Here is a 25,513-nt window from a genome sequence, read left to right on the forward strand (position 1 = left end):
GTGGCTTGTATGTTACCAAATATAGAGATTGCGTTACTGTTACATCAATGCAATGGGCCCAAATTGTCATGCCTGATATCGTTATAGTTGTACTTTAAGACTGAATGGAGATATAATTGCGCCACTTTCTTTGTAGGTGCACCTTCTTTGGCCTTTTATTTGACCATCGATTAGTTTTTACAAAACGTTCTATGGCCTTCTATACAACTAACTTTTGCTGGTTGGGTACCACCCTGTATTGTGTTGTTAAAGAATCGACACGCTCAACTCCATGATGCGGCAAATAATACTCAGGTGTCTGGTTACTAATTGTTGTCGGTATCATATGTTCCATTGTTTTATATTCATTCATGAAGTTCTTATAGTCCTGAGCCAATTTTGGTTGCCTTTTAAATTTGTTTTCCAAGGTTCGAAATTGTGCCAGTGCAGTTTGTTTAGAAGACCCAAGTTTACTTGTTATGTCTTCCTTTAACGGTAACCTGACGACATAGCGTCCATCTTCTTTTCGTGTTGTAGTTTCGTTGTAAAATGTTATGCATTGTTGATCTTGTACTGATAAAGGAGACTGCTCACTGATCTCTTCTATTTCCCAAAATTTTTGTATCTGTTCAATGTTATGCACTATGTTGCACTGGTATGTTTTGGCGGTTCCACATAGCAACCAACCAAGTTTTGTTTGTTGTACGACGGGCTGAGTTGATTCGTCCCTTTTATCATGCCACTTAAAAGAATTAAAGAATAAACATCTGCTCCAAGCAAAATGTCAATGGGTCGACTAATGTAGAAATCGGGATCCGCAAGGGATATGTTTTCAATAATGTTCCAGTTTGGCTTTTGAATGTTTTGTTGGGTAAGTTTCCAATCAAGCTGTTCATAATAATGACGTCAGTTCGAAACTCGTAGTCACTGTAGATCGAGCGGCAATGAATGTTTAGTAACCCTTTTCCACTATTTTCCTTTTCTCCAACGCCAATAACCGTTCCTTTGCAATGTTGTCTTTTCAGATTTAACTGTTGCGCCGCCCTTTCTGTTATTAAGGAAACTTGCGATCCTTGGTCTATTAACGCTCTCATATCATGATAAGTTCCATCAGTACCCTTAACCTTCAGCATAGCGGTTGACAACAAAACCTCGGCTGATAAGTCATTTTCATTACTTTGACGCACGTGAGGGTTTTGAATTTCATTTTGTTTTGCTACATTTGTAGTCGATGTGTTGTACCCAATATTGCAGGCATCGTGAATAATGGTATTATGTTTCTTCGAGCATTTTCTACATGTTTGAGGTGATTTACATGGATTGCCATTATGACTAAATAAACAATTCATGCAGACTTTTAATTCCTTCACTGTTTTAATTTCTGTTCACTGGACATTTCCAAGAATCTTTTGCAGTTATAAAGTCCGTGGCCGTTGTTGCATAATGGGCATTTTATTGTAGTTATGTTGCATGTTGATTTCGTAATAACTTGTTTGTCTGCGCTTCCCTTGTTGTAATTAAAATAATTGTTTGCTCGATGGTAAGGTAATTTTCCATATGATGTTGATGGATTTTGTTGAGAATATTGATTGCCAAATTTCTGTGGCAAGGTTTCGCTCTTGCGACGAGATGACTCTAGTGCAGTAAACTTTTTTTCCAAAAAGTCTAAAAAATCTTTGAGAACCGGTAACTCACGGCGATCTTTCAACGAGTCTATGTACTCGGAATGGGAGTCAACATCTAACTTTTGATCCAAAGATGTACAAGTAAAGGGTCCCAGGTGGATATGTCCACACCCAGGTTTGTTATTGCATTAAGGCACTCTTGAGTGACGTCATGCATCTTCTTGATTGGCGCTAATGCTTGATGTTTTAAAACTGGTAAATCTAGTAACATGTTGATGTGAGATGTAAATATAAGCTTTTTGTTGTTGTAACGGCGGTTAAGGATATCCCAGCAAACTGTGTAGTTGTCCGAACTAATCGGCAAGTGTGGATGAGACGCTCAGCTTCTCCTCGAATCTTACTCTTCAGAAACTGCATTTTGCGCCTTAGATAGTGAAGGATTGTTGTGGATAGCTTCCGAAAATAAATCCTTAAAGGACACCCATTGGTTGTAACTGCCGTTGAATGTTGGTACTTCTAAGTTAGGTGTTGTTTTGTCTCTATGTTTTTCCGACCACATTTTAGAGTTAATAGACTTCTTCAAACGGAGGTATTGCTTTTCGTATTTATCGTACAGTAGTTCCAACTCTTCTTTACCTTCGGCTTCCAATTCACTTTCAATCTCCCAGTGAAGACAGTCTATGATTTTCCAGCGTGATTCCAATGTTTTGATCGCATCTTCAAGTTCCCAATGTTCTAATAAAATACCTACGTCGATGTTCGATATGGTACGCTGGAAGGCTCTGTAATTAGCTGTTTGTTTTCGCAGTTTTCGGTTAGCTTATTGTTAGTGTTGTTGGTTTCGGACTTCTCTTCTGTACTCTTGGTTACAGTCTCCGCATGTTCTTCCTGTTGCTTTATAATTTTGTTAGATCAACACTCTCTATAGTTTTGTTAGATGTTGTTACGTTTTCTCCAGCATCCTGTTTTATGTACTGTTCTATGAAGTTTAATGCTTCCAGATAGTAGTTTCTTGTTTCGATAAAGTAACCTCCTGTGAAGTAGTCACTAGAACGATCTTTACACTCCTTCAAAACATCATCATTCTCCTTATACTCTTGAAACATAAGTTTTAATTCTGTTGCTTTCTTCTTAGCCACTAGCTTCCTGCGTTCCATGTTCTCCTTCTTGAAGTTAGTGAAAATCCTCTCGATTAATGTTGTAAGCTCAGCTTGTCTTGTTAGAAGATCTTCCATTGTTATTGTTTGTTATTAAGTTGTTGTTAATGTTAAAATGTTAGCGCACACACCTATACTGTTATTGCTGATTCCTCTGTGTGTACTCGCTGTTGTGATACAAGCACCTCTCAAACCGACTGGTGAGACCCGCTTCTGGGAGGCCAGTCGATTTGATAGCACAAAACACTGGTAGACACCAAAACACAGCAACGCTCGAAGGACCAATGTTCGGGGATGTGCGTTGTTTGTTGATGTTGAATGAGATGAGAAACTCGCGATTATCGTTAACTTTGTTTATTTACGAAAATCGTTACAAAAATGTTAGTTGAATGCACGCCCGTGTACGATGACGACCGAAAATGCACTAAAAGCTAAAAATTGTGGGCCGAGGCTCACGTGTTTGCGTAAAGGTGTTCGGTTACTCCGAACATGACTCATGTAGGTTAAATTACACATAAGAATATCAAAACAAAACCTTCAAGGTGTTTAAAACAATGAGATTGATAAAAAAATCCCATCGTACCATTGTAAGTAAATAACGATAACTGAACCATTTCCAGTTGTCAAATCACCGATATGATAAAATGGGAAGCAAGTATATGACTGTTTATAGTGTTTATGGTTTGGTTATCTTTATAGTTTAAAGACACAACTCACCCTTATTTTCGTTAACGTTTATATTTTTTAACGTACAATGGACCTATGATGAATTTTTTGAAAATATCTTTATCGTTTTTTAATTATCAAGCAAAAATCAATCTGTTGATATAAGTCCTGTGTGTCTTGTTAAAGTGATTAAAAGCTAATTAGAAAAGTAAGACCGTAATCATCATGAATACACACATTTTGACACTGTTGGTACAAGTGCACTTTGTGAAAATGTATTATTTTTTATTAATTACAAAGAAAGTAGGTCTAGATTGAGCTAAGCCCCACAAAACCGTTTTAGTGGTTTGAATGTTTTTTGTGTTTGATTATTCAATTATATCGTGACCAGAAGTTAAAAATGCATCGAAGGTAGAAGTACAAAACCTTCATCTGTTTTCAGTACTACAAACTTACCTGTAGAGAGAAATGTCCAGATTTAGGAAGAAGGTACTAACGGCAATGTTGCAGTGTAACTCACGACCATGTTTGAAGTTTGCTACATAGTTGAGAGCTAGTACTATCTATGCTTTTCGGTAATGATGACTACGAACAATGAATCCTTAACTACCGGGTATTATATCGAAGCTAACTTTGGGAGCCTTTTTTATATTTGTGGATAATCATAAAATGACTCTCCTGCTGTGGATGCAGCGTGAGGGATTGCCACACTCTTATTGTCTTCCGTCACGGTAACCGTTTTGAAAAGTCCCGCAGCCCCGACTTTGAAGGCCTAGTAAGGAGGTATAAACAATAATATTGAGGTTATCAATGTTTCTGCGGTTTAGTCAACCAAAATAACCCAAAGAGGAAGTGTGCGATGTACGATGATTGTAGAGCAATCGCGATAATTATACCTTTATTATAGATACGTCTTTACTTGATAACTGATAGGACACCGATCATGTTTTTATTAATTCATTTGCAATCTAAATCGCATGCGTTAAGTGTCAATAAAAATGTCTTGTAGAAAGATCGATTTGTAAAAAATATATTTACCTATATAGTTACTGTAGTAAAATAAGTTCTGTTTCTAAGTGTAACTGGAAAATATAAAAATGACGGACATTAACGCGGCGAAGAAGGAAGTTTTAGATGAAATAGTAAATAGGGGGAAATTGGGAGACAAGAAATTTCACTCGGAGACGTCGCTGCAACAATTTGGTGAAGATGAAGCGGCGGATGCACCGGAGACACCTGCCGGAGACGATCCAGGAGTACGTATACTATGTTTCATACTTCTCAGTTTTTAACTGAATTTTTATAATTTTTCAGTAGTAAAATTCCTTATATGCCTAGAGAAAAGAGAGAGAGGGTAAAAAAGATGAGTTTCTCTTTTTTAATCATTGTTTATTTAACTATTTTAAGATGAATTAATAATATATAGGAAGTAGCGATAAGTAGAGACCGATTTATTTAGTAAATAAATACGTAGGTATAATATTTTGTCTTTTCAATACTCACACGTACTTAATAAGCATTGATCTCACTTCTCAATTGTGAGTTCAAAACTACAACTTCAACCCGTCAACTCCATTGTTGAACAAAGCATTCAAAAACCGAACTCAAGTAGAGCACTCATTACAATAATTACAATGTACAAATCATTACTAAATAACATTGTCGGAATAGTGAGACGGCATTTATATCCCGAAGTACGACAGTCTGTCCGTCTGTCAGTGGCCCATCACGAGAGCTCGTAAGCGTCTTACTTGAAGCTGAGATGTACGGCCGTGATACCCGCCGGACGACGTTACATATTGATACACAATGCCTCACCGAACGCCCATTGTTCACACTACTGGACCAACATCCAATTAAGATGAGATAAACCCCAATTCTGTTATTGGACTATTGTTTTATGGGAACAGTGAAATGTTAGTTTAATATTCGAAGTTTGGTGTGAGTTGTTACGGGCGATTAAAGGTTCAATAGTTAATAGGTGTCATGTTGTCTTGCCTAAAATCCCGTGAAGGTGAGAGTCACGTGAGTACTGATTGATTAATTAATTTGCTATCAACACGGTGGCGCCACTTATTCATACAACACGGCGTCATTGTATAAATCACGAAAAACAACTGATAAGCATATTTATTAATGAATTCCTTATTTCAGGATGTTAGTTAAATTCTTAATGTAATATAATTAGTTATTGATGTTTGTTAATTCAAGGAAGCCCCTTGTTAGGATGTACCTATCTTTATAGATCGTCATATTTGGTGTATGGAATATTGGTATTTTAATAAAGTTAATTGGAATAGACTAGATCATGTAACTATGTGTCTAAAGCATATTATTGATATTTAAATAAAAAATATTATCTGAATGCACGGGACAAAAATAATTAATAAAACATCCATCTCTTTGGAAAAAATATCACATCTATATTTGTAAGCAAGATTTATCTCCCGCTAGCCACACATCAAAGAACCCTTCCGATTGAGACTTAATTACATTTAAAGGGAATTTCTAATCAGTAATCACATTAAGAAATATTTTCTTCTCTTCTCAATAGTGGGAATGAGAATTCATTCATGATTATGTGAATTATTTTCTGTAATAGTAGCCACGTCAATATTTATAGTAATATTTTATAATGTTTTTATTTAAACCTGATTACATTAATTTAGATACTTAATCGTGTGCTAACACAATTCAAACTTGACGAGTTTAATATTGACAACTAATTATATATTATATGCTTTCTTGCAATTTTAATTAACCTACCGAAAATAATGTTTAATGAAGAAACAATAACAACTCACAATAAAAGCAACAAACAAAATAATCATTGAATCTTTTGATCAAAGAGTATTTTTGTTTATCAGTCACACAAAACAAAGATCATGACGACATATTTTTAAACAAAAATTAAAAGCGCCATCGAGCAATTTCTTCCAAAATCCTTATTCAACAACCTCTACCCTCAGGTCCAAAACACGTCTGTCAGTAATGGATCCAGTTCCGAAGACATGCAAGGCAGAAGGCGCACCATGTCACAACCAGGCCCGGTCTCCGGGAACCTGGTGACAGCCACCGCTGCTAGGGCAGCACGGCGGAGACCACAGAGAAGCGTCATGTACCACCCTGATATTGCACGAAGTGTAAGTACCTTTTGACCGAGTTTATCAATAGTAACTGTTTGTTTGTACCCTGAAGGCTCCAAAAGTACTGAACTGATTTGGAAAATTCTTTCACTATTCTAAAGCTAATTTTCTTCCTACGGAACATCGGCTTATTCTGTCCTGATAAGAGCAGTAGTTTCCACGGGACGTAGGTCTGTGAAACCGCGAGAAGACGGCCATGGTCTGTATAGTGGTATAAATATACTTAGTAGCCAATCAGAACGTAGCCGGGTCAGCTGATAAAATGGATTAGGAATATTTTGTTTTGTGTGATAATGGTGTTAGGTGATTTGTTTACGAGTTAGTTCGTAATCGTAAATAGGAGGTAATCTACTCCAAAAGGGTAGGTGAAGTATATGGTTACTTAGCAGGCATGTAGAATGATTCTCCTTTTATTAACAAAATCTATCTATGTTAAATATTGCTCTAGCATTCTTTTGTGTGTGAAATTAATTAAGAGAAAAAATACTTTTAACAACATCTGGAGGCTAATTCTACGCTGTATTTTTGATCTTCCTTCTATTAATTGAACAAATATGAAACTCAAACCTCAAATAAATTCGCGGAAAATAAAACTCGGTTCAACTCCGGTTGGTTGGCATTAAACCACGCGATCCAACTCGGTTAAATCAAGTGGTAACAAGTATTTACTACGTCTGCCGCTGCTTGGGAGGGATCACACGTCATAAATTCACTTACAGCCAAACTAGATTAACTATAACAACCGCCGGGTTGGAGGGTGAGCATCGATTTGTATGTAGATTCCAACAGTTTATAACCTCAAACTTTTGCATACCTCGAATTGTTTGCACCATTTTTTTATTTCAGACTCGAAAAGATTGATTAACATTAGTTACACCCAAAATATACACTTATATATTTAATGCTAAGTGCACTAATATTTCTATCTAAAAATGTAGAAACACAAATTGCTGAATAACAATTAATATTCAAGAGCGTTGTTGTACCTATAATTTATCAAACGATAAGTCAGATATTTGATGTAATTCATTAATCACGGGCACGTGCAAGAGTCTATCAATATCTTTGATCTGCCATTAACTGATTCAACAAGTCACTTCGAACGAATCATAGGATATGAGACAGTTAAACTAAGTTTATTAAGGAAGTCAATAAAAATAAGTCAGTTTATATCTGTCTGAATCAATCAACTTGAACTAAAGATAAAATCAAAAAATCGGTTTATTGACTGTCTGACAAATTACTTGCTCGTTAATTGATACCGGGTATTGACTTGATTGTTGGATTGACATGAATTGTTTTGTCGGAAACAATATACAACTTTTAGAGAAATACTTTTCTCCAATTATGGGTTAACGATAATGGAATTAGTAATCCGGCGTGTTCTCAACGCTTTGATAAGATGAGATAAAAATTCCGGTTTGTAATGTAGACTGCTATCCCTCGGTGTCATATCAAATCTTTTAATTGTACTGATAAATGTTAATTTACAGCGGCTTCTGTCGATAATTGAGCGAAAACCTCGTGAGTGCTAAAATTAGCAATAGATAGTGTTGTGTTCCAATACATCTGCAGTATAAAACATTATGCTGAAGAACTCGATTAAAGCTTCCAGAATACGACTAAGTTTAGGAAAATTAGGGATATTGTAAAATTTTGTGCATGGTAATCAAGCGTAGGAATAAAGAACAATTTTGAAACATTCGTTTCGTTACAGTACAGTAGTTTTGCTTGTGATTTTGTATAGGTAATTTACCTATATTTTTTTTTACTATAATTTATCAGTTGTTTTATCTATGTCCGCTTTACCTGTGAGTAATAAAAGCACGTTATGGGAAAACCCAAAACGATGAATAAAACTTTCTTGAACAATTTGATTTATCGAACTCAGGGTTTTCCTATAGCGATAAACTTTATTACAACGTATGATTTTTCTTACTAATACGATGCCGTGAAAACAGTAAAACAATATAGATTAAATCAAATACTTGTAACAAAACAATATAAACATTCCTATCTGTTTGTTCGTATTTTACAGTTAAGCTATGAATACCTTACTTATGGGCAAATTAAAGAAATCATCAGAAACTCAATACATTATTCTAACCATTTTAAACAATTGATTTCAGAGTTGTGTATGCATTTTAAAATTTCTAAATCCTGTTCTATAAATACATTGAAAGTAAATCGTAGGTAGTTGTTACAAAATCGGAATGTTTATATGTACTATGTATCCAACAATAACAATATGCCTTACAATCGTCTACTAAGTATTCTTTCATTCAGACCGATAAGAAAATGAAGCTTCTTTGTTAAAACCTTATTTACCAATACCGGGAGTACCTACATTAGTCCATGTTTTAAAAATATATTATTAAACTTACAGTTTACCCGCGGTTTCATCCCCGTCCCGGGGGAACTTCTTCCCGTACCTAAACAAAATAGAGTCTATGTCACTTAGAGATAGTATACCTAGATAGTTTATTAAATTCAGAGCCTTTAAGTTACAAATAAACAAATGTTTTCTCTTTAGTACGTTAGTATAAAAGTATAGATGACGTTAGGAATTTATTCATAGGCCTTCACATAGGTATCTGTATCTATCGCTAAAAATAACATTTTATGAACCTTCAATGGTCTGAAGGTTATCTCGGTTTATTGTGCAGATATCCGAATATTGACGCAGACTTTCCGCACTATGAAACTGAAAAGCCATGGAAGAATTTGACTGATAATCATTATCATTTAATGTCTTCGATTTTAAGGTTACTGTTAATTTTTGATAATTTTTCAGCGGCTTATAACGCAGTAAAGGCCGATGCATCGTAGCAATAAAATTAACCGAGGACACATTTTTATAATCCATAAGCAGACATAATAGATCTCCTGTCTGTAAGACATATTTGAGTTTTAATTAATATTGGACAATAAATATTACATTTTGCATCACAAGTGCAAATGTAAAACTCCAAATAAAATCAAAACCATATAATCAAAACATCGTCATCAGTAATTAATTATGATTACTTATCAAAATCCGATTTGTCATGTAGGTATGAAAAGTATTTTTTTGTTCATTAGATAAAACTAAATGTTTCAATTTTCTATCACTTAATTTGCTCAATCAATGATGTAAAAACGTAACAATGTAGAAATTACTTAAAATGATGAATAAACATTGTGAAATTCCTGAGAAATTGTCTATTAAAGATATTAAGATGAGATAAGTTACAGATTAATTACAGATAGTATACGGACGCAGATAATATTATATTTAGCTAAGTAGATAGAAATATAAAAGTATAATATAATCGAATATTTACGTCAATGCACTTGATGTAGGTATGAACAATGTCCATAGTTCACACAATATAACTATCACTAAAATATAAAAATAACTGTATATTTTCCTTAATAACTTATTTAGTTTTATGATATACTTGCTTCTTATCTAGTGTTAGTAAATCCTTTTTCTTTATAAATGATATACTTTCATATAAATAGATACGTATTACGTAAACAAAAGTATAAAGGTTGTGAACATTTTTGTTTCTCAACATTAAACCAAAGATAAAAAAATACATTTAGAAGTTATTACATTAAATGTTAAAAACAATTACAGTAATAACTTTTTTTTTAGTTTAGCAAAATATTATTGACTCCATATTTCGTAATTTGCAACAGGCTGTTTTAGCGCATATTCAAAGTAAATTTATTTTAAGCGTCGTTCGTAGTTTAAACAACGAATTCGTATATACAGTCATGGACACATAATTAAAGACACTGTTGGAATCTTAAATTGCTGCCGCATTTCATCTGTATTTCTTTTTTCTGATTGCTTCTGGAACTTTATTTTCTATTTTAAAATATTTAAGAGGGCATTGTGAAATATTAAAACTAAAGCCTATCTTCAGTGATCCTTCGCGACAAGTTTTTTTTCGCTTTCTCCGAATCTCGAGCGGTATGAACCATAACGTGGCCTGGCCATATAATTAAAGACACTCCATTTGCTCAGAGGAAGAAATGCAAATTATTAATATTATCGATGGTACTTTTCTATGACAACATTCCCTACACTGTAACTAAGCATACTAATGAGTACTAATATTCGGTTTATTTCCTTTTACCTCAATGACAGCACGACATCCCTAAGCGTGCAAGCGGTCAGTTTTGTTTTAAGTCGCTACGGGAATTTTCTTCCATGCTTCATAAAAATCTGTGTAAAATTGATCAATGTTTCATGTATGACTTATCGCCATTGTGTTTTCTGGTCGATCACCAGTTTTTTTTCTATTAAATTTGCGATGGGCCAAACCAAAACCGTCATAAGTTGCTCGACCAAAGAGTCCTTTTTACTACTCTTACAGTGTTTTTCAGAACTTTTCTAATTTGGAAAGCGCTAAGGACCGGTAAATTATGCTTAGCATATAACAAAATGCTATTTCTAAAATATTATAGTACTTGAATCCACCTATTTTTAATAATATCTTTCTAAAAGATCACCACACCAAGTAGTGGAGAGAAGCCCCACACTATTACTTTTTCGCCTCCTATGTTTGAGAACTTTCTTAGTGTATTTTGGTTCCATCTCACGTTTTGGAGGCAACTAATTTCGATACATTATTTTAGAATTATTTGTATCCCTTTGTTTAATGAGAAAAAAAATACATTTTTGAACACTTGTTAACTGCACCTTTCACATTTGATAGAAATAGCCAACTACAGTATAGCCACGCGGTGCTTTTCCAAAAGTAACATCTTCCGATACCCATGCCTTACAGCTTTTCCCGACCCGGTTGTAGTCTAAAAGTTCTGCAGACACAATTGTCGTCCTTTTAGCATCAGATGACTCCCAAAAAAACCAGTACCGAATCATGTAAATGGTTCACTATTTGCCTATAGCACCGCCTTAAAGTCTGTCTGCGGACAAGTTTTCCTTGGGGTCGGTTTTGAGTTGTTCTCAAACCATGCCTTTTTTAGTGCCATTGATAAGAAATCTTTAATAATAAATTTATTACCATATCCTTACTATAGATCAAGTGGTATGAATAAATCCGAATGTCAAAATATAATATTAAAAAGCCTAAAACTTTATTATTATTTTACTTAGCAGAATTTTTGTTTTAGTCTTATTGATAGGACTAAAATGAAAATTTTTAATGAAATAAACCTAAATTATTACCTAATTCGAGTTTTCATAAGTATTTTACTCACTTCTAAAAAAAAGTATGGCAACTATTTGTATCTTTCGTTTTTTTTTCTTAACTGGGCTTTAACTGTCTTTAATTAGCTGACCAGCCAAGTATCAGCTACAAAAGTTAGTGTTCATTTCCCATAGAGCTTTATATCTAAAGTATTAAAGAAAGAAAATATTTTTTGTCCTTAATTTAAAGAACACAATGTAATGTTTGTTTTAATAATTATTACACTACAGTTTATACCGTGCTTAAGCTCATGTTAGTACCATAACTATTTATTTCACTTCGAGTCGGGGGGTGTCTTTAATTATGTGTCCATGACTGTATATGGACCCAATGGGTTGTAATGATTTCTACAAGAGCAATGTATGGATATGCCATCGGGAATATTCATTCTAATTTTTATTTAGATTCTTTCTTCTTTTTTCTATCGCTCTTTTAAAGTGTTATGTTTTTGAGATTTACTTATTCAACGAAATATAGCAAAGAGAAATAATTATACTGTTAAATATCGTCGAATGTCATCAGATATTATCTACATACATATAGAAAATTCTTTATTTGCTTCATGTAATGCGAAAATAACGTGGCTAACATTTTTGTACTAACATGTTTTATTACATTATTTAGGTGTTTGCAAAGATTGAGCGATTGTATTTTGTCCATTGCTGTCATGCGAATCGTGCGACAAGACAAAGAGGTGGAGTGAGAAATTAGTTTAAGTTTGCAGCACACAACTTGGACGTATTCAATTTCCACTAATAAAAAAATAAAAACAGTACGCCAGTATTTCAAACTCGCAGTAAAATGCATTTGAGATGTCCCTTTTAAAATTGGTCCACAATGTATTCAGTTGAACGTATTAATGAAAGCTGTCTATCAAAATGATCATTCCTGCAACAAAAATAAATTTATAAAAGGTTTGTAAAGCGGCGGTACAGTTCCATAGCATCGAGCGGCGAGCGCGGGCCGTGTTTGTGAGGCGGGTCACTCTCGCGCAGCCAACTGTAAACCTTTTGAGTCCAGCCGGCCGCGAGCCTCCCTCGCCCCCTCGCCCCACCCGCGCCCCGCCCGCCCCCACCTGCCTGTTAATACCGAGTGCGGACACACCGTGCCGCCCCAACGCCTCGCCTAATGAAAATTCGATCTCTACTTTTTATTTCCCTTACAGCCACTGTTAAGGTTTATAAAACATGCTCATTCGTAAATGGCATTAGTTGATTGTCATGTATCGCTTTCGTAATTAATTTTTACCTAGCATTGATTTATTAACTATTTTATCTTTGCTGACGCATGGCTAGGTGTTGATAATGAACTCCTGGCAGGAAAGTATGTACTGATAAATTAAAGTGCAGATTTAATCACACATCGAAATTGTCTTGAAACCTCGTGACAACATCTGTTGTCTTCAGTTCGTAAGTTTGATGGAGGATGACCAAACATAAGAAACTCTCATGTGCTGATAGCATCACTTTCTATTACAAGTTACATTACTGCAGAAATTGACATTCTTAATACAGTATTGACTTCATCTTTGCCTAACACACTAAATACAAAGAAGCCCCCTAAATATATTTTTTTGATGTCCTTACTGAAACTAATTACTTACCTATAATATAAACTAGTACACCCACCAGTCATGTACTAGGTATGCAAAACATTACCAAGAAGTACAAAATCTAAAAGATTCATGTTAAACAGTACAATGTAGTTCATTGGAAGTATCGTCGGAAACAAAGCGTTTTTTGTGACGCGTTTACAGCGCGGGCCGAATTTCGTTGCAGAGGAACACTGAAACACCGAAATGGGATTATAGTGAAATACAGGGTGGTGTCGATCGAGAGAAACAAGCGGCTAATGAAGTTATTAATCCGATTTTATACGGCTTTCGATGTCCATGTTCGCCACTTTTTTAGCCCGCACCATAGCTATGCAGATATGAATTTGCAGGCAGGTATTTGCAGGCAATCGCGGATTTTATTGCGTTTCTAAATTCCTACTGTTGTTCACAGGATTCCGCAAACGAGAGGCAATCGCCCAGGGTTTTTAATCTTAGTAGAGGAGATGAGTCGGGATCTGCTACACCTATTGGTGAGTATGAAATTGAAACTTATTTTTTGCCGTTATTAATGCCAATGCTGCCAATAAAACATTTTTCAAAATTGTTATGGTCGTAAACAAACCAAATCCCGACTACTTTTTGAGATCCGTAGCTTTAAGCATGGGTACTCATACAATTATTGCATGTTACCAGGTGACCGAAGCAGTCCGTTACCATACAATGGAAACCTCAAAAATGGAGACGCAAAATCATTGAGTAAGTAAAATTTTTTTGAACACAATGTATGTAGATTTACGGTTATCGAGCCTAAAAACATTTAATCTGTTGCTTAACCAGTATCTATCTACTTACGCAGATATTTATTGCTAGGCTTAAACGATTAACAAAATGCGAAAAATTGTAATGGGAATAAATAATGGTGTAAAATTAAATTCCGTACTAATGCCACTATCAGTCCAAATATCAATTTGTATCAGTGCAGTGCTACCGACTTCCGTAATTAATTTTGACACGAATTTTCGATTAGGTACCTACTTCCCTGTATATTTAAAGTGATTTTTAAAATATATTATTGTGGTTCAATATTATTAAACGTATCGCAGAAACAAAAACCTTTCCATTTTACCAACAGTGCAGGAAAAGTGTAGGTACTTGTAACGTTAGTATTATAACAACATTCATCGTCATTCATTATAATGATATCTTACGAAATCTACTATTGCATAAGGGTTCGTTCTCATTATAGTAACACGAACATTTACATCTATGAACACGTATTATATAAAACACATATCACAGACAAACTTTATCTCAGATAACGCCTAAATTGTTTGATTAATACGTCATAATCGCAAATTGATAAATAATTAAACAAATTGTCCAAGCTGGATTATTGGTCCATGATTGAAGAATTAACTGATAAACCAAAGATTAGGTTCAAGACGGATTGTTTCCTTGATAATCGGACACCCAGTATTATTTTCTTTAAAAACGTAATGCATATTACATGATGGAAAAATACAGACTTAATTTTTAATACCTTTATGATTCCTTTGGATTTTTGGATTATTTCTTGAAATCACAATTTTGGATTGAAATATGTTGATTCCAATTTTTATTATTGCACTGTTTGAATAAAAACTATCAAGTTTTAACACAGTAAGGATCTTGTGCTAATGCCAACATAAGATAATGTTAACCTGCTAATTGGAAACAAGAAATTCCTAAAAGAATCATTATTCCTAAAATGTCATAGGTACATGACTGATCAATATTAATATTCATGTATGATTCGTTATCTATTGATGAAGCCATCGTAATTTTAGTGTTAGGTATTTCCTCATTACGTAGGCATTGTTTAGTAAATAATAAGCTGTTTATCGTTTAATAATGTTGCCTATACGCTGAGAGGGGTTTCGCAAAGGGGCTACTAGTGCGTGCATTACGAGACCCATGTATACAGATGGGTGTATAGGGGAGGTATTATTTTTAGCTGGGAAACACTAAGCACTGGTTAGGTGAACACCTTTTTAAAACGAATGTTTTATAAACCAGACTCTTGAAGGCCAGAGTGGTTACTTCTATACAAGCTTACCACATTCGCTTATATAATCATTTATCATCAGTTGAGATAATGAGTGATCAAGCACGTGCCTAGCATAAATCAACCTAAACAAAAATTAAGTGAGCCTACTACATTTGTACATGGCATATGAATTGACCATCATTTATTTATTTGTTTAAAGCAAAAAATGTATCCTGAAAACCGTAAAACTCAATAGTCAATTCCTTATTAACCATATTATATAAGTGGCATAGTTACATTAATGTGTACTCTTTTCAACAGATAGTTACCGCCTGTACATGCCGCAGAGCGACATGCGAGGCAGCGCGACTCCTCGCAAGAGATCGGTAGCCACAATGGACGCCCAGTCTATACGCTCAGTAGAAACACACGCACCTCCTCCCACCAGTCCTGAGGATAATAAGAAGCTTACCACGTAAGTTTACTTCTTACGACGAAGGTGCAATAAACGTCGAAAGAGTATCCACTACATTTAGGTTTTTACGCAAGGCGTCTGAACCAGCAGAATGGAGAGTGTACCTCATAAAGACAGGTGGTAGGCTACTTTCGAACCCAATACGGATAGAAGTTTCTTCGGTACATGGGTACCGAAACCGTATCCTGCAAAAATCTGATCCGGCTTGGAAATTGATGTCCCGTGTAACAGAATGATATATTGCGAACTTAAAATGTTAATCCTGTTTATTAATTAACAAATATATTCTGTTTATTTTCTTGTTTATTGTGTGTACATTTAACAAACACATCCGATAATATTTAGTTTTTGGAACACTTGGTGCTGATTTACATACATAGTGTTTACTCCGGGCGTGGCTCGCTGACATAGTTCACCGATCACTACGAACGGTCCGATTCACAGAGTAACCTTTTAACCTACTGAAATGTTATCACAATCACAAATATTTTGGAGCTAACTGGCTGGATTGTTTTGTGTTTATTAGAGCCATGATAAACTAAAATGATGCTATATGCGATGATGTATTTTAAGTTGGGACAAAGAATTTTTCATCTCAACAAGTTTATGATGCACAAGGTATGTGGCTGGCTTTCACCTTTTTATATCCGATTCTGCCAAGCCGGTACCGACATACGCCATATGAACAGAAAACAAGGTAGCTTCATTATCCACAATCCCCATCAACATCATCATACGAGCCTTTAAACGTAAACGAAATAATAATTTTATTTATTTATTTACGTCAGGCATCTGAGGCCCTTAGAGAATATATCATAACATTAAATCATAAACTAATACATATGTTACATAGATAACTTAAAACTAATGCACACGAATTGTCGGCGTCGTGTTACGCAGCGTGGTTTCGCGTAGCCATCCTCGGAACCTCCGATAAACGACACCTTTCGGCCAAAACTCTTCCTTGAGGAATGTCTCGATGTGATGAGTTGGAACTCGCACCATGAACGAATTGAAGTTCATATAAATAAAGTTAATATAAATAAATACTACTTTAAGTCTAGAAGTACAATTCCGTTTGAAATAATTTATATGTTTTTCCTATTTTAGAAAGTACCTGACACTCATTATAAGCTGCATGTATGCAGTTCTCTTGGTCACTCTCGGCCTAGTGATCTACCTGAGCGACTCCTTCATCGACTATTCCATTTCCGAGGTAAGATTTACTTTATCTTTAAGTGCCAATCCTTACCTGATTTCCCGCTGTGCCCTAGTTCCGATGTAGCTAAGGAAGTCTTAAGGATACAGACTACAGAAAACGATATCAGTAAGATTTTATATTACTATTATTATTTGCAAAATGAAAATAAATACTTGCAAAATTCCTTGATTTTACGCTAATAAAGAAAACTGCGAATTAATATTACGAATTAAAAGCAAGTTATCATAAATTCAGAACAAATAATATTATTTTAAATTTTATTCTACACTTGGCCTTTTTCTACTTGTTCAAACTTATGCGAGTACAAAAAATAAAAAGTTGATTGAAGTTATGGAACTTGGGACCGATATCCATTATTTCATAGATAAGTCTACATTCTACTTTTAAAAGTAACCTTTTTTTCCAGATTTATTCCATCATTCTCTGCAGCGTTGGAATGGTGTATATCATGTACTTGCTTGTCGACATAACGAGGTATAAGTCGATAGCAGTCAAAAATCACAAAATTAAAGCCATGCACGAAGAGAAAGTTATGGATTACTTCAGAAAACAAGAGGTGAGTGAATTCAGATAATTTATCTATTAATAGTATGTATCGGTCATGAAGACGAACTAATATTATCATAGCATTGGCAGTGGCATTTAGATGTTATCTCTTTCAGGAAAATGATTAAATTAGTTTTAGTCGGAATTGTCTATCTTATGTCCGATCAATTTATTAAAAGTAGATGGAATTGTGTTGATTATATTTTTTTTGTCAAAAAGGGTTGTTTTTAGCGATTATCTTGTATGTACCTGTCATGGAGAGTGACTGATGGTTCTGATGGACATCAGCTATCCTTAGATGCGTTTCGATTACGCAAGATATTTCAGCCTCTTTAGTTCGTTAGTTGATATTACGCGTTCAGAAAAAAACTGTTACTTATCTAAAACCAAACCTCTGGTTGTTTGTTTCGAATATTAGGTTTGTCGTTCACCACATGATTACCACAATGAGTCCGCATCTTATTACTTACTGCAGATGAAAAGATACTTTCTTCACAAAAACTGTAAACTCGATCTTACATGAGGTCTTTGAAATTTCAGGAGCAATTGGGTTCAATAACCCCCGGAGACCGCACGCCTGAGTCATCGTACAGAATACCAGGGATGCCACCCCCGGTGCTCATCCCCACCAAGCATGAATACTGCTTCAGCCAGGGCCGGCATTCTGGAAGCTTCTACCTTAAGATGGGTGCTGCTGGTAAGATCTTACTCAATGAACTAATTTACAAAGCACCTGCAATGACATGTGTTGATTAGTCCGACACACCCATATGGCGATATTGGCTGACTTGCTTTTTATTATACCTATTGGTGCATTCAAAAACAATGAAACCTAATGATAATGACATTTATAAACAGTCCAGTGACACGTAGCCCTTAAGACGTTGACATAAAGTCCAAATTAAAATAAAGTATTTTTATTCCGAAACCATTTATTGGAGGCGTGATACATTTTTTTATTGCACAAAATTGTGATATTGTCGCAGAATTCGGTAGTTTTCTTTAGTAAAATAATTGACTGATTATAAAGTGATCAGATAATATGATAAAAATCATGGAAATTTAATAACGGGTGTGACTGTAAACAATTATCATTAAATCTATTTTTAGTAGGTGTCGTATTTTTTATACAGTTTTTCCGATATCCCAGCCATTCATGTAAAATATATTTTTCATAAGCCTATCCGTTTAATTATTGCGAAATTATATAAACAGATTGTCCAAGAACCAAGAACAAAATATTGATATTTTTTTTAGAATCTCTAGAAAATTCATATGACATTTTATATTATCTTTTACTATAACACGTTTTAAAAGAGATAAGGAAAATTATTTACCTAATCAATACATCGAATCAAGGCGCCACAATAAAACATCAATAATTTTGTTGTTTTCTTTGTTTATGCGTCAGTTTAAATTTTCCTGTTTCTGAAGTCATCACAATTATTTCACGTATAAAAAAATATAAATTATATCAGAGTAACGCCATTTAAAAATGGCTTAGACCTCGGTAAGACAAGTGTATTATAATTATCGATTTCTGACCTCATATATAGGTATTCTAATAGATATTTTTTTATGTGCGTTGACCCTCAATTTAAAATTCCACCGTCCGATTATTATCAAAACTGGTTGAACTCAGCATTCAATTTTCCATTACTCCTTACAGGTTTCGCTCTAGGCCACTTGGTGCACTCGCTGCTCCTACTAGCCGTTCAAATAGGCCAGCTAGTAGACGAGAACCTGGATAACGATGAATGTGTGAACATCCTACAAGTAGTCCTCGACGTTATGCTGCCTGCTTACTGCTTCCTCCAACTGTACTTCATCTTCAAATACTCCAACGTTATCGTCTTAAGAGCACAGGTAAGGATTTTCTGTATCTCTAAAAAACTGCATAAATGGGTCACAAAATATAACTAAATTAAAAAAAACTACCCTCATTCAGCAGAAAAAGTAGGTTACGAAATATGTAACACGTTCTTAGAAAATTCCAAACTTACTGAATTCAGACATAAACACAGAGACGATTACCTTTTAAAATTTGATGAGTTTTATGTCTCTTCTCTCATATTCTTTTTGTTATTTCTTTTTACTTTTTATGGGCTTTTTAGTATAGTTAGTTTTAATAAATTCTATCAATGTTAAATACAAAACTTAATACGAACAAAAATCTAACAAGAAAAGAGAAAAATAATTAAGAATTCCACGAAATTTCAGGGCTTGGCTCACTTCGCGTTCATGCATCTAATCGGCAGCAGTCTGTGCTTCTGGATATCTGCAATCGTTCGTGAGACGTTGTTGGGATTGACGCTGTATGCCAATTCCAGATATGGCAGCGCAGACTACGCGAGCGAAACTGCTAATGTCACTATTCCTGAACATGGTAAGTTGTGTATACATTTCATTATCATTTTGATAAACATGTTTTTACCAGACAAATCTCGTTGATTATTTTATTGTCTTGCTTAAGACTTGAGATCTCATCATTTCCTAACGTGTATGTATATTTTCCAGATAAATCGCTGGACCAAAGATTCATCGACGTTAGCAACCTATACAACCCGAACTGCAACAGTACTGCAGCCATTAGTTCGATATATGAGAATTTCTCGCCGTACCTCTATCCGTTCAACGTGGAATTTAATATTCTTATTGGTACGTATCACTAATTTCTTTTGATTGGCAAATTGGAAATGAAAGATGTGGGACATAGATTGTATGTGGACAGGACAGAAATCACTGACTTTAACATTGTTTTTAATCCGATCACCTATTCAAATGTTTGTTTTATTTTTCAGTTGCCATTTACTACATCATCTGGAGTAACATCGGTAACTGTGACAACGAAGACAGCAACAATTCTGAAATTAACTCTAGCAGCGAAGACAACTACCACCTCTGCAAGTACGTTTAGCATTATGATACTCATAAGCGTACAGAGTGACATGGCATTACAAATCACCTTGTTTAAAAGTTGCAAATCTTATCAACTTCATTCATATACCGATACCCTACAATTCACTCGATACATTAAATAAATGTCTAAAATGTTTGCCTCTTCCAGGATTCCAACGGCAAATGAAGACAATGACTTCACAAGCAACATCGTGATCTATGCTGACTGCCACGCCTCCAACCGTGGACTATTCTTAGGACTCATAGTCATGGTAGTCGTCACTGGCATGCTTATTTTAGGCTTCGTCTTTAGCAGTGTTGGAGAGTAAGTTATCAAGACCATTCTATATTACCTTTTCTGTCTTTAATCTCACTCTTTTATAACCTAAAATTGAATTATTTACTTTTCCAGTGACTTCGTGGAGCTAGGCTACCTGCTTACTAATAGCACGAAGTTAGGCCTTCACGTTCTCCTACTATTCGGAGTGGTGATAGCCTTCAACCAGATGCGTCAGCTGGACATCAATGAGCACCCAATCTCACTCCTTGATGATGTGTTACTCTTCATTTGTTTACCTGCCTTCTTTATGGAGACTATATTCTCGTTGGTCGCAACTATCAGCATCACAAATGTTGTGAAGAGTATCGATTTTGCAGTTATGGTGAGTGTGATTACAAGTTACTTGATGTAAGAGATATTGGCTGGGGCACTGCCGTGCCCTCAGATATTTGACGCAAAAGTCAAAAGACAAAGAAAGTGATACTTTGATTAAAAAGATAAAAAGTCATTTATTCAAAGTAGGCTCAAAGTCAGTCTTTCTGAAGGTCAAATTTACAAAAGACGGCCACCAAAACGCCTGCCCCTCACTATTTTCTGTGTGTTTTTGCTGGGAAAATGAAGTGGTGGAACAAACTCCCCAGCAGCACAATTATGTCTGTACGTTCTGAAGAACCGTAGATATAAAAAAATATTAAACATATCATTGTATGAAATTATACACTTAAAATTCTTTGTACTAAAAAATAACTATTTAATATTTAATCATGTAGGCTATCACAGCAATTTTAACTGTAACATTTACTTGCAGGTCATACAAGTGCTGATCCAAACGCCATTAATCATGGATGGCCTTCGCCGCTGCAGCAATACCAAGAAGCTTCGCAGGAAGAAGCCAGGCCGAGAGATCTTAATGTTCCTCTTAATCACCAACGTGGCTATGTGGATCTTCAACACTTTCTCCTACAAATCCCCCGATAGCCTCGACGAGAGATACGAGTTCTATGGAAAAGTGATCTGGACTATTCTGGGCCACGTTAGCTTGCCCCTGATAATGTTCTACCGGTTCCATTCCAGTGTTTGCTTTGCTGATATCTGGGATTCGGCTTACAAACCTGGTGCTGAACATTAGCATGTTAACGTAGTTCAATTTAATTGCGTACTTAGAATAATAAGAGCACACCAGTTCATCATCGTCATTGGACAAAGCTAGACATACAGAAATATCATAAAAATTTGCTATACTAGTGTAATAGGTAATTAATCTATGAACTGTAAATAATTTAGTATCAATACAAGTAATATATTACAATAGTTAAGAGATGTCATTCATTGTATAATTTAATTCAAATACCTAGCTCAAATCAGTAAGAGAAATGTAACAAAAAGGAAGATTTTTTCAGTGTTAAATAGCCCATTTGTTGAGGTAAGGTAAAGACTATTTCTTATCCGATTTTGATAAGTATTCGCCACGAGAATCGATGTGTGAAATCACAAGTGGCAACTAGTAAGTTAGTAATAATTAAGTAAATTTTTGATAAGTGAAACTATTGATAGCGGCTGGACCGATTTTTTTTATGTACAGCTACTAACTTAATTTAACTTAAGTAGATTAATTAAGAAAAAAAAATAACGTTAATTCTAAGTCACACATTTAGATACCTACATTATGTATGATTTTTAATTAGTAATTTTACACAAATGTTTACAACTATAAAACATATGAGATATAAATATTGTCTTTTCTTTGTTTGTGATTCTATTTTCCTTCTTAGCCCATCACTGACTTACATAAAATTCCTAAGCAAAATGTGAATAAGTAGTCCAGTCGGATGATCGCCCACTCCTACGTGGGTGTCATAGACTATAGACGAGTAAAGGATTTTGTCGCGCGAATGGACAATAGCCTGCTTTTATTTAAAGATCCATCGATCGCACTGAATTCACCCATCCTTCCATTAATTTTGGATAGAATCATGTAATGCTAGTCATAATTATCTGAGCTCAGAGAATATGAATGACGGTTTTTTTTACAAACGTTGCATGAATTGATTGGAATTTGTCATACGCAAATTCAAGTCTGCCATGTAACCGACAATTCGTATGAACATATACTTAGATATTAGATATCTAGTTGTTTGGGGTCGGTTAATGCTGTGTAGTTTACAAAGTATGTAGATGTAAATACTCGCTGAAATTGCTCCAATAGTATATATTTACTTACAACAATTTCGTCTCCTTTAACTGTACAGGTAATTTATTATGTAGTACTTATAATTTGTGCAATAATTATGACCACGTTCCTACCTATACGTATACATAGTTGAAGTGCAGGCGGTTGCTTGCAACCACAAAGCACGTATCAATAGACCGTCTTAGCTGACCAACTGAGAGAGCCCGTTAATTATGTTGCGGCCCCTAAAGCAATTACCGAATATTAGGTTAAGTACTCGGACAGGCACAGCGCACTTAGCCGATGCCCGAGATACAAACTAGTTATGCGACCCTGGTTACATACGACCGCTATATGCATATATGAACTGACCATTATTTATATTAATATAGCATAAGTAGAAATAATTAAATAAATACTAATACATTTATAAGGAGCAAAGATTTTATTGTTTTTAGCATGCATCTACTGAACGAATTTGAATAATTCTCTAACTGTTAGGAAGCTACACTCTTTGCGCTGAACACGGCTATGTTTTATGCGGGTAAGTTAAGAAATATCCCTCGGGACGCGGGTTAAGCCGCATGAATCAACTTATATACCTACTAATAAAATTATATTATCACCTATAATACATACCTGTCCTAACCAACTTTCAAAATATTTAAAAAAAAATGAATTCAGGACCAATTCTTCAATTGTCTGCAGCAAATGTCCAAACCCTTTGATAAAAATAATTCAGTCGCGGCTTAATTGGGCTTAAAGCTGACAAGCGCCGATTTAATTTCTATTTTCAGGGTCAATCAAGTAATGGATTTAAAAAGTGTTGCAAAGCCAGTTCAGGTTTAAATGAAGGTCTTTCTTACACATTGACATATATTCTAGTAGACAAGAACATCCATACAAATAATTTACCCGCTTATGTCGTCTGTTGACATCTCGTTGACGTATTGTGACATGTAGTCATCCTCATTGATGTTAATTGCAGAAGTGTCGCTCGTATTTTGCCTACATTTTTCATTACTCAAAAAGTTTATATCTAAGTGAATTCAAAATCATGTAATATATCAAAAAGTTTATTTATATCTAATTGAATGCAAAATCATGTAATATATTAAAACCAGGAACTTATTTTTAGGGTTTTTAATATTAATTACGATGTTTTTTTTCTTAAGAGCGCTATCACAAATTTTCGCGAATTTAATTATTTTTTCTTGAAAGTAAGAACATACCACGACAAAGTGAAGTCTGTTTTCATTGATATTTTACCTACTGCTAGTTTTATGGCACATCTGTTTCTGCACGATTTTCTTAATCCATAATTCAAGATGGCGGGCGGGAACAAATTAATCATATTTGTAAAATTGAATTATAAATGAAAAGTATGATATACAAGCGTTGTAATAGCATGAACAGCGTGTAATTTTACTAACTTGACTCTCGAATAGTTTATATGTGTAAGTTTATACCTTGATATGTATTTTCTATTTTATAATTGTCGTTTCATAGACATCCATCTGACGCAGGTGTCAAAATCGCTCTGATTTGCCATTTTGGGCACTGCATAGTCTGCAGTGCAGTTCAGTGTGGTAAGCTTTTTGTTCGGAACGTTCTATCTAGTACGTAGTACATATATATCGATGTTCTTACAGAGGTTAATTATTCAAATTTGTTCATTTTTCAAATTTTAGAATATATAAGTTATTTTTTATAGTGAGTCCTGCGACTGATGACCCTTTGTTTTAGCCTCAGCATTCTTAGTTCAAAATATTTAAAAATTGTTGTCAGATTACTCACACTCTTTATCCGATAAAATATTCCGTGATTTAGCATCTTAACTCTATAATAGAACAAACGGAACAGTAATGTATTACAAGCTTTGTACTTCATAGTAACTGCAAATAATATCTACCTACCTATTACTCGTATGCATTGAACAGTAAAAAAATGGAAAATCCTTACCGTTATTCAATTAATTAATTAATTCCAAGTGTGCGGTACCTGTATGTGAGCATTGACTAAATGCCATCTCATACAAACACGCTGACCGATATTCATATTCATTCGTTGAATTGAAATAAGGCGAATTTATTTACAAAAAGGAGTAAACATCACACGTCAACAGCAGATGCAATAAAGCGCTTAGTTTGTATAGCTGTAGGGTTTAATTTTGTTTAGTTGCGTCGTTGTTTCCATGTCGGATCGGCACTGGAAAATATTCGTGAGTAAATCAGTAGGGCAGCGCGACGCACGGATCTGCGCTCGGCTGACCAATGCCACTGTTGTCTAATTGTTTCCGATCTCTTCTGAATAACCACCGCGTTGTATTGACAAAATTTGAACACGTGACTGACGGCTGATAAAGGTATTCAATGCTCCAATGGTCTTCACTTTATTCCCGATTTTACTGTACTAATATCTCGATTGAAGCTTTTCAGAATATACACGTATATTTAAAATGCAATTCAGAATAAAGATTTAAAATGTAGTAAAGCAGCCGCTCAGGTGGCCGCCTGCCATTACACATAGCATGTCACTATTAAAATTAATATCCCTTTGTTTTT

The 25,513-nt window shown here is 34.8% G+C and overlaps 1 protein-coding gene across 1 annotated transcript; it reads left to right on the top strand.

Annotated features, from left to right (window-relative positions):
• Window positions 1–4,486: 4,486 nt before the first annotated feature.
• LOC110372373 (proton channel OtopLc) lies at window positions 4,487–22,510 on the top strand. Its single transcript, XM_049841049.2, has 15 exons — window positions 4,487–4,683; window positions 6,397–6,570; window positions 13,784–13,862; window positions 14,026–14,088; window positions 15,680–15,833; window positions 16,944–17,049; window positions 17,462–17,611; window positions 18,142–18,298; window positions 19,271–19,467; window positions 19,822–19,987; window positions 20,119–20,259; window positions 20,403–20,508; window positions 20,669–20,824; window positions 20,912–21,161; window positions 21,588–22,510. The coding sequence occupies exons 1-15, from the start codon at window positions 4,525–4,527 to the stop codon at window positions 21,906–21,908; spliced, it is 2,379 nt and encodes a 792-aa protein (XP_049697006.2). The 5' UTR covers window positions 4,487–4,524; the 3' UTR covers window positions 21,909–22,510.
• The last annotated feature ends 3,003 nt before the right edge of the window (window positions 22,511–25,513 follow it).

This window comes from Helicoverpa armigera, chromosome 10 (genome assembly GCF_030705265.1).
Source record: "Helicoverpa armigera isolate CAAS_96S chromosome 10, ASM3070526v1, whole genome shotgun sequence".
Lineage (NCBI taxonomy): Eukaryota > Metazoa > Arthropoda > Insecta > Lepidoptera > Noctuidae > Helicoverpa > Helicoverpa armigera.